General features: G+C 39.1%; 1 protein-coding gene and 1 long non-coding RNA gene across 2 annotated transcripts; one reads left to right on the plus strand and one right to left on the minus strand.

The window, feature by feature from the left end:
* Positions 1-3,053: 3,053 nt before the first annotated feature.
* On the plus strand, positions 3,054-8,694 carry LOC117265816 (uncharacterized). The gene is made up of 5 exons (XM_033640538.2): positions 3,054-3,246; positions 3,400-3,759; positions 3,864-4,202; positions 6,428-6,826; positions 6,913-8,694. Exons 1-5 carry the CDS (start codon positions 3,207-3,209, stop codon positions 7,272-7,274), a joined length of 1,500 nt encoding a protein of 499 aa, XP_033496429.2. The 5' UTR covers positions 3,054-3,206; the 3' UTR covers positions 7,275-8,694.
* On the minus strand, positions 3,946-10,070 carry LOC144464518 (uncharacterized). Its single transcript, XR_013492215.1, has 3 exons — positions 9,597-10,070; positions 5,349-5,501; positions 3,946-4,080 (listed from the first exon to the last, which is right to left on the minus strand). It is a non-coding gene; the product is annotated as an uncharacterized LOC144464518 (long non-coding RNA).
* Positions 10,071-10,325: the final 255 nt, after the last annotated feature.

Consider the following 10,325-nt stretch of genomic DNA (forward strand, 5'->3'; position numbering starts at 1 on the left):
TGTGTTTATTTATTTGCTCGAACAAATGCATTAAAATCATGATAGATTACATTCACTGTTCGTTTTTCCTTTTGCACCATATATTGTCCTGAAATGGAGTAAACGACCTTCCAAAAAACAAACAACCAACAAAAGGGTACAAGACTGATGTATTCAGGGCGAAGTAATGGAAAATGACACATTGCATATTTGCATATAACTGGCACAAGATCCCTACTTGAACAAATAAAGGGAAAAGACATAGTTATTCTGGTCATGATGAGGTCCTGATATACAAACACTTAAGTATGAGATGGTAAATTTCAGTACATTCAGTACAGACATGCTGTGTTTTTTGGGTAGCCTAATTCTGGCACAGCGGATCTAATCTGAGCCAACTCTTGGACAGCCACACCTACAAGAAGTGCTGGAATGCTTTTGCCTATGACAGGAGGGGAACAGTGTTGCACAACTTTTTAATGCTCCAATGATGTTGTTGGGTATCATTTTTCACCATCTGAAATATTTAACACAGTGTTCTGTTTTTGTAATGCTTTGAGGTCGTCTTCAGACTTCCTTGCTGTCAAGTGAACAATGAGTTGTACTTTCCAAACAGTTAATCAGTCTCAACACGTTTTTAACACTAGTACAGAAGTGACTTGCAGTTTCTGTCAAGCAACATCTACTTTTTTTTCACGCGATTAAACTGTTTTAAATGTTCATGTTGTCACCAAACTTTCTAAGAAAAAAACCTTATGGGAAACTAGACAGCCTTGTCACAAGAGCTGCCCTCATGTAAGACGCAGAACCCCCAGACAGTAACATTTTCCAGTAAACAGGATCTAAAAATACTGCTTTTCTTTTCAGATTGACTACTTTTGCTTTGTCAATACTTAAGTGAATTCATCTAATATTTTAGTGAATGATTTTTATGATTCAATAACTCCTTTTTCTCAGTGTAGTGATCATGGACACATAGGAGGATCCAGAGATCGAACCTCCAACCATATAAATCAGGGGTGTCAAACATACGGCCCGTGGGCCAGAAGCAGCCCTTCAAAGGATCCAATCCGGCCCACTAGATGACTAGGCTAAGAGGTGCAAGGTTTTAGGAGCAGGTTAAACAGTGAATATCTGCTTCATGTAAAATGCTGCTTCAGAGGCTTTCCCACCCTGACCCGAATTTAGTTGTCTAAAAAAGCGAGCCACTTCAGCACATATCAATATGTAGTAAGAAAATTGGTGTTGATATGATACATCATATAGGTTCTGACGATATTTAAGTTTACACAACAGTTTCTGTATATTTTGAATAGTGTATAGTAGTTGACTGCTAGAGTTCTGTTTATATTTATATATTATATATTATATATTGCGGACAACGTCATGCGATCGTGTTATGCAGTGTTGAAGTATGATAACCTGAATACGATGAGAATACATAGAAATAGGACATCGAGTCGGTAGTGGACCACAAAAGACATAATTTTGGAAGGACTTGACCTGTCATTTTGTTTTTCTTTTTTGTAGTCTCAATAAACCTCATTAAACTTTTCCCCTGCCTCATGTGAGTACTGTGGATCTCTGGAAAAGGAACAGTAACACAAGTTTAAACCGAGACATCACAAACTAAGTGGCCTAGGAGCTGTTGAAATGACCACGACACTTAAAGGTATTGAACACTGTGCACAATATTGTCAATCAGCAGCTTCAGTACCAAAGAATCTGAATTGAACTTCTATTCTAAAGCAATATCAGTGGTAGTATTAGTATGGATAAATGCACATGTAATGACAGTGAGAAGTAGACTGAATGTGGGAAAACTGAGACATATTATTGAAAATGCACTTATTTTTCCTACAACATCCCAGGCTGTTCATCTGTCTTATAAACACATGTACGTTTATAAATGTACATGTACTTCTTTACAGAAAAGAAAGGAAAAAAATTGGAGCTGTTGTTATTTTAGAGGTTATGCAATGGTTTTATTGCTCCGGCCCACTTGATCAAGTTGGGCTGTATGTGGCTATGAACTAAAATGAGTTTGACACCCCTGACATACATAATTGCTAACGCTCTCCATCAACTGAGATATTTTAAGTAATAAAATATGTGTTAGATTTGTCCTAAACCGTTGTCAGTGTTTGTCTCCAATGTAGGACGTGGGAAGGGAGACACTGAAAAGAGGTTTACATGCACAACAACATGCTCACCTTTATTCTTGACGAACCCTGTCACTGATGGACAAGATATAAAAAGTCACACTCGGACTGGATGTTATTTCTCCATGACTGGCAGGGCAGGGTGATTTTAAAGTAACTTCCAGAGCATGTAGTGTAATTATGTGTAATGTTAAATGCAACCTGTTGCCAAATAATGACAGAGCATTGACCCTGGGTCCTCAAATTAGTGTTACGTCATTTAAATTTTAAATTAAGTTTGTCTTTGTTTTGTTTGATTGTTTTCCCAAAGAATTAAAATATGCTTTAAAATACGTTAACTAAAATTATTAATTAAAAAAAAAAAACCCTCTTATTTTACAGCACACAACATTAATGATATACTGACTCTTACCCATGAAACCTTTGCAATCATGTTAGCTAGCCAATGCTAAATAACTCTGCAGCACATGTCCATAACAACAAGGCAAACTAGTCAGATAACATTTACGTGCTATTAAGACTGTACCAGTAATTATTACCTTAGTGTCTTAGTATTGAATGCACCATTAAAAAGGTATGTTAATACATGGTACTTTAGGCTGCCCTAACGTCATTGTAGACCCAGTTTACTGTGCAGCTCAGTTTTATACCTTATATGTAGTAGAGGGTCCCTGCCCCGTCTTAAATTCAGCTGAGGGGTCCTTGGTCTGGTACATTTTTAAGACCCCTGGCCGAGATTATTCATGTGTCACCAGCCTCACAATGCTGCCCACTGTTGATCACTGTATTTCAGGTAACTGTTCTCATCTCAGAAAACCAGGAAGCAGTGGGCTGTACAGTCTGTGCAAAAGAGCAGGAATCCTGATAAACTACTTTGTCTTTAGCGGCTGCTGAAGAGCAGTCTCTTAACAAGCCAAGTGGCATTCTTCTGACATACATTGTGCTGTTCACATCTGCTAGCACCTCATGTCAGACAGCAACGGATCATAACAGAATAATAAGTTAACCTTTACACAATTTGTTTTTCTTTTTGTTTTGCTCTTGACTGAAAACAGATTCAGCAAGATGAAGGGGACTCAAACTTTGTATCTGCTTTATATCTCAGGTTTGAACCTCACATGCTTGTTGTCCTCATATCATATTTGTTAATCTATGATGTGAATGCATTAATGTGGCTGGCTATTTGTGGAGACAGGATTGTTTTTGTTGTTATTGTTGGCATTTAAACTGCTGTAACAAGTTTTCTGTACTTTGACAGGATTTTGCTCCTTCGCACTGGGATCTTCAGATTTTCACCTTATAAACGTGTCTAAGACCTACGCAGAAGCAAAGGCCTACTGTAGAGAGATGTACACAGACTTAGCTACGATTCATAACTCAACAGATATGAATAATTTGATCAGTTTAGTTTCAAATGACGTTATCAGAGCCTGGATAGGACTGGAGGCTGGAGATGTGTGGATGTGGCATTGGTCCTGGCCTGATCAAAAACTGGATTATTTTAACTGGAAGAAGGGAGAACCAAAAACAAATAATAAAGACGCCTGTGCAGAAATGGATCAACACGGCGAGTGGATTGAAAGTGACTGTAGAAATGGAAAAAGTTTTGTTTGTCATGGTAAGTGAAATGGCGTTAATTCAGTCAGAGTCAGAGAGAATTTCCAATGGCATGAATATTTAAGACATTGCTATGTTTAAAATGTCAAACCTTTGGACTTGCAGGCAACAGTGATGACAGCGCTCTCAAATTTGTTGCTGAGGCCAAATCATGGAGGGATGCTCAGAATCACTGCAGGAGCTTGTCGTCTGATCTCATCAGCATACACTCAGCGGAGGAGAATGCGGCAGTACGTAATGTGTCTTTCTCACAAAATGTGTGGATTGGCCTCTTCAAAGATCCCTGGAAGTGGTCTGATGGGAGCAATTCATCATTCCGGTTCTGGAAACCATATAAACCAAGTAACTTACAAGATCAGGACTGTGTTCTTGCTGTGTTCAGAGACGGAGGGAAGTGGAATGACCGGAAATGCAGCATCACGCCCAAATTTGTTTGTCGTGGGGGTAAGCTGCTGTATTACATGCTTTCTCTGTCAGATAAGTGGTCTTTATATAATATTTTGTAATCTAGTCAGAGGCATGGCTCGGGCTAGAGTCACAAATCTTATGAATTTACAATCAGCTTTACAAAATCAAAAAATACTTGCAACTCGACTTCAACTTTAACACCAGTGACTTGTCACTTTACTTGGACTTGAGACTTTTGATTTGAAAATACCTGAAACCTTCCCCCAAACCCAAAGATTAAAATGTATGTGTTTTTAAAAAGTGTGCCACAAATCAAATATTTTCTTGAATCAACTAACATTAAAGCTATTCATTCCCAGCAAGTCAACACTTAGGGTGTTTTCACACTCGGTCCTTTTCAGCCCTCTAAACAGACTCGGAGCAATGACTCAGCATTTTTCGCACATATGTGAACACTCCAAGAGGACTCGGACCCCTCTGAAGCGAACCGAACTCAGACCACCTCGGGTGTGGTCTGAGTTCGGTTTGCTTCAAGTTCACGCTGCAGTTCATTTAACCTGTGCACTGTGAACACAAAGCACTCCAAGTTGGCTTAGCACTTTGCCGTTGTATTCAGCCCTCTAGATCACATGCTGTTGCACTGGTACGCTTGAAAGACCAGGCAAAACCACGTCAGCCTGTAACACGTGCATTGACGCAGGACGAGGTTTAGTTTGGTCCACAGAAGATACTGCACATCTTCAGATGTGGAATACAGAATACATCAAACAGCAACAGCCTACAGCACAGAAACACTAAGGTTTTCCTCCACTTTTAAGTAGATCTGAAAGTGAGGGGCTTCATAACCTCACTGCAGTGCTACAACAAAGTAAAAACAAAACTATGTCAATCCATATTTATATAGGCTATGGTGTGAGCAGAAAGAGGACTGAGGCCTCATCAGAGCTTTAGTTTATCAGACAGAGAGCTGAGTCCTCTTTGAAATGAACTGACAATGTGAACACAAAATAACTGAGTCCCTTTTCTGTTGGTCCACTTTAAGAGGACTCAGTTCAGCTCATAAAAAGGACCAAGTGTGAAAACACTCTAAATTCCCCAGATCCACCTTGTCTGAACCAATCTGTAAGCACCCAAGCAAGCTGCAGGCGAGAACCATGACAACTAACATGACAGGGTGCTCACCTGGTAGAGCAGGCGCCTGATGTACAGAGGGTGTGTCCTTGCCGCAGCGGCAGTGGGTTTGATTCCAACCCATGGCCCTTTGCTGCATGTCATTCCCCTTCTCTCTCCCCCTTTCATAGTGTAGCTGTCCTATCAAATTAAGGCAAAAAGCCACTAGAAAAAAAATAAAGAGGAATTAATGTTACATTACTGGGCGGCAGCTGGAAAAAATGATGCCTAAGAATTTTGTTTGCATACAAAAACTACTCGGTAGTCAACAAAAAAAGTGCACTACACAGACAGAAACACAACTTATAACAAACTTGTTTTAATCTATAAATGCAAATTTTTAAATGCATTCATGATTTTTGTAAATTTAATAAATTATTACTCTGTTGTTAAAATGACATTAGGTGAAGAGTGCATTATGACTTGTTCATGAAACTCAAAGTTTAGGACTGAGTACTTGACTTAGGACTTGTTTATCTTGATTTGAGACTTTCTTTTAACTTGTAAAATTATGAATGAATGACTTTATTTGGAACTAAAAAAAAAAAAACATAATAAAAAAACGAACAAGACAAAGATAACACTGTCCGTGAAGGAGTAGGTAGAAGTAAAACTTATATGTCCCTACCCCTGTCTTACATTTCTTCTTCTAACTCATATATAACTTCAACAAATCCCCAACTTTATTTGCAACTAATATACAACTATCCCCAGTCTATTTATTTACAGTATGTACCACCCAGTGTTACAAAATAAATATGCACTCCCCTAACACAACCTTTCCTCGTCCATATATCTGCCAAAAATATCTTTTTTGTATAGTTTTTAAAACTGACTTATATTTGTGCTTTGTTTCAACTCCCACCCCAAATACTGAAATACACAGACTCTTCTTGGTTGTATGAACACATTGATTTTTAAAAACTTTTTCTCCTCTTAAAATCATTACCCCCCTCCCTGTCACAAACATTTTTTGAATGTTGCCTGGAAGTGAATTATTTCTCGTTTATGACTTGGTCCTCCATCTGAACCTGACACAACACAGCTGCATCTGTAACCTGTGTCTATTCTTTTATTACTTACTCTTACAGCAAGGAAATCAATTCCAACAACCACCAATCAAACAAGTACCCTTCCGATCACTTCAGAGGTCATGACAACATTACATCTGACTGTGGCTACTGAGAATCAAACCCCGGCTATTAATGTCACCATGGAAGAAACAACGTCTACCGGTGGACTGACAACACCAAATACCACAGATCTTGTGTCAAATATGTCAAGCACTGAGCTCAACAATGCAACAACAGTAATGTCAACTACGACAGCAACACAGCAACCTTCCACAACTATTGCACGAGTTACTACAGACGGTGTCTCTACATTAACAACACTGATGGGGACTTCGGCCTTGACCACTACACAGGCCTCGACCACTACACAGGCTTCGACTCTAAAGCCCACTGAAAACAGTCAAAGCTTGTCTACAGGTATGTTTTAAATCATCACCTGCCTTTGTGTTCATTTAGCATACATTTGCATGATGAATAAAGTTCTGTTTTCCTCTATTTAAAAGGAAACCTGATATTAATTCAGGAAAATATGACATGGATTGAAGCTCTGGGTTACTGCAGGGAGCACCATACTGACCTTGTCCACATTACCGCTGAGGACATTCAGGGGAAGGTGGCTGAAAAGGCAAAGAACGCCACATCCCCCCATGTTTGGTTAGGTCTACGCTACACTTGTAAATTTAACTTTTGGTTCTGGACTGAGTCAACTGCTGGCTGTTACCAGAACTGGGCCCCGGGACAAGGATCTGAGGGGGAATATGACTGTGGTGTTACAGGTGCTATTGAGGCCACTGGGAGGCAGCAATGGGTCGGCTTGCCTGAGACAGAGAAACTGAATTTCATCTGCTACACATGTGCTGGATGAGTGTGGAGGGCCAGACCACAGTGTTGTTGCTGCAGCTCTCATAAAGCTGTATGGACAAACTTCACATTTGTTCTGGTTATGCAAACTTTGCTGTTTCAAAATGATATATATTTTTTTGCAATTGTGGATTCAACATTAAATACAATGTTTTTCACAATTTAACAGATATCATGGTTATTTTAATGCTCACTTATGACGTCATACTTCTACCTTTGTTAAAATACAGCTGCCTTCTCTATTGTTGAGAGTGAATTTCATTAGATATGAAAACCTCATGTGGTGTGTAGGCGTGCACATTCACAGTCATGGGCAGCAAGAGTAATGTGAGAACATTGATCTGCTCTATGCCTTTCACTCAGGGGTTACTATTTGCATCTTGACCCCCTGGGTTGGGCCCCAACATTGTCTTTTTCAGGCCACCAGAGTGTGGCCCCAATCCAGACTGCTTGCTGCCCTCGCTGACCTGACCTTCACTATCAGCCACATGGAAGACAGAGCTCGCAGACGCTCACCTTCCTGTCTGCACCCTTGAAGTACAAGGACCATCTACAACCACGGGAAACGATACAACATATGAATCTTAAAATGCATCTGTGTATTTATATTTAATTTTTTTGTTCACGTTTCTCAACACAAACCAAACTTATTTGAAATGTGAAATTTATGACTCCAGAAACATGTTTGACCGGGCTTTAACTGTCATTTAGTACATGGTAAAGGAATACGTCACCCACAAAATGACCATTTGTATATCAGTTAGTCATGCTATGTCTCCATATAAAATGGCAACATATTATTTTATTAATTGATTGGGGACTACAAAACATCCATTTACAAAATCTCACACAACTTGTGCAGTATAATCCAAGTCTCATATGTCCAGTCGTATGCTCAGCACTTCCAAACATATGCATTTTTGCTAAAACCTCGCTACTTAACAAATAACTGAAAGAGACTTATCTAAGCTTTCTTCAAATCCAGACTTAAATACTAAGGTTTTTGGAGAAAATGCACATGTATGGAAGTACTGAGGGTACAACAGGATAAATGAGACTTGGATTATTCTGCACCAGTTGTGTGAGAGTTTGTAAATGGATGTTTTCTTATAGTTTTGCTGTTGTCAAACATGGTCCCCCATCAATCAATAAATCAATATGTTCGCTGTTTTCTATGAAGGCATGAGAGGACAGCAAAGTTTTCTTCACAAATTCAAGGTAACCCAGCATGACTAATATACAAATGGTCATTTTGTCCCTTTAAGTCTACGATCCTTGATGAGGGAAAAGAAGAAACTGTGCAAAGAACGATACAACACAGGAAATAAGCTGTGTTCAGTTAAAACTATTGGAATACAAATGGTGATAACTGGTGCATACGGTCCTTTAACTACAAACTGATATTAAAGTTACATCCCAATATGCCTACAGGCCTCTTTTTGGAAAGATTTAACTTTGATAACATTTTCAATATTATCCAGTTAATGTTAATACTTATAATCATCAGTATACAAGTATGTTTGCATCATTTAGTTCAATAACCCCATATAACCACTATATACCACGACGTACAGCTTGTAATCCACCGCTGCATTTTGAAATCTGCTTTTGCATCCACAATGAGCGTCTTGTCACTTGTCAATTACCACGGACCATTACACATGAGTGTGTCATAGCTTAGTTTCTCCCTGAATAGGCATTGGTCAGTGAGCCTCCCATCAGTTCAATGTTAATGTCCCGTTGGGTCCAGTCAGTCAGTCTGTGGACTACCCCCTCGCCTCCTTTTCTCACCCTCGTCTCCTCTTGTGTGCTGTCCAGCTGGCTCTGACCTCTGACCCCTTCACCCTCACTCCTGACCCCCGAGGACATTCCCACGCCACACCCTTTTGTGTACATCTCTCCATGGAAACCCAGCGGTCACTCCCTCTGCATTTTTAGAGATTATGGTGATGGACATAATTCACTTTCACTGGGATCAGTGTAATGCAACCTAATTTGGCCTAATCCCAATTCAAGTATGAGGTGCTACAAATGTGGAATTTATATATTTATTAAGAGTGTGCATGGAAATCTTAGTCCCAGTGTAGGACATAAAATATATCCTTTACTCAACATGTTAGTTTATCATATACATTTCAATTTAGAATTGATTTCCCAAATCAAAAACTTGTATGAGACACCTAAATGCTGCCTTGTAAGGGTTCAAACATTCAACTAAGCTTTCTATAACTGCAGTCACTTTTCATCACAGGCATTTATTCTAAAAGTTATGAAGCTGAAACTTTAAATTTTTGCGCAAATATTAGTTAACTTCATGTCTCTCTACCTGCCATGCGCACTTGCGTCCTTCCCTCTCTCCTTTTCTTCTCTGAGCGTGCACCCCTCTGCAGATCCCTCCCTTCTTTTCCTTCTGTCACTTTCACAGTTAATTGTAGAAAAAGAGATTTTCTCCATTGAGGCTGGGTCTCTTAGGTAACCCCACTCCTGCATGAAATGAGATGGATAGAGGGGAAGAGATAGAGAGGGGACATGGACAAACTGAACAAGCAGTGGTTGAGGACGGACGCAGAGGAGAGTGAACTTAACGATATCTGAAGAAAGTTAGAATGAAAGAGTTTAATATTTTATTTGCACAGGGATGATGATTAATTAATACCTGCTTCTCTGGGACTATTATCACTATATTATTGATGGTGCATGGTGTAAGTATTAAAATAGTTATAGTTTTCACTTTTTAGTACAATTTGTTAGATGTTAGATGAACAATATATACATTTTAAAATAGCATTTAGCGGTACAAACCTACGGAACATGTATACTTTTTCTTAACAGCTACTCTTGGATAACATTTTTGAGTGTGTGGCCTACTTTTTTTGACATTTAATTAATACTTCAGTCTCCTAACAAACCGCAACAGCTTGAACAAACACTTAAAAATGTCAATGTGTTTTATAATAGATATTGCTGCACATGTTTTAATTCATTGCCTTTGATATTTTATTGAACCATGCATCCCTTACAGGATTTATTCCCAGGGCTAAGAGATGCTGCTCAT

Source organism: Epinephelus lanceolatus, chromosome 10, assembly GCF_041903045.1.
Source record: "Epinephelus lanceolatus isolate andai-2023 chromosome 10, ASM4190304v1, whole genome shotgun sequence".
Taxonomy (NCBI): domain Eukaryota; kingdom Metazoa; phylum Chordata; class Actinopteri; order Perciformes; family Serranidae; genus Epinephelus; species Epinephelus lanceolatus.

Excerpts from the sequence above, each read along its gene's own strand:
- LOC117265816 (XM_033640538.2), top strand. The coding sequence starts at position 3,207 with ATGAAGGGGACTCAAACTTTGTATCTGCTTTATATCTCAG. Across the intron at positions 3,247-3,399 it reads GTATCTGCTTTATATCTCAG|GATTTTGCTCCTTCGCACTG; the intron begins GTTTGAACCTCA and ends GTACTTTGACAG. Across the intron at positions 3,760-3,863 it reads AAAAAGTTTTGTTTGTCATG|GCAACAGTGATGACAGCGCT; the intron begins GTAAGTGAAATG and ends TTGGACTTGCAG.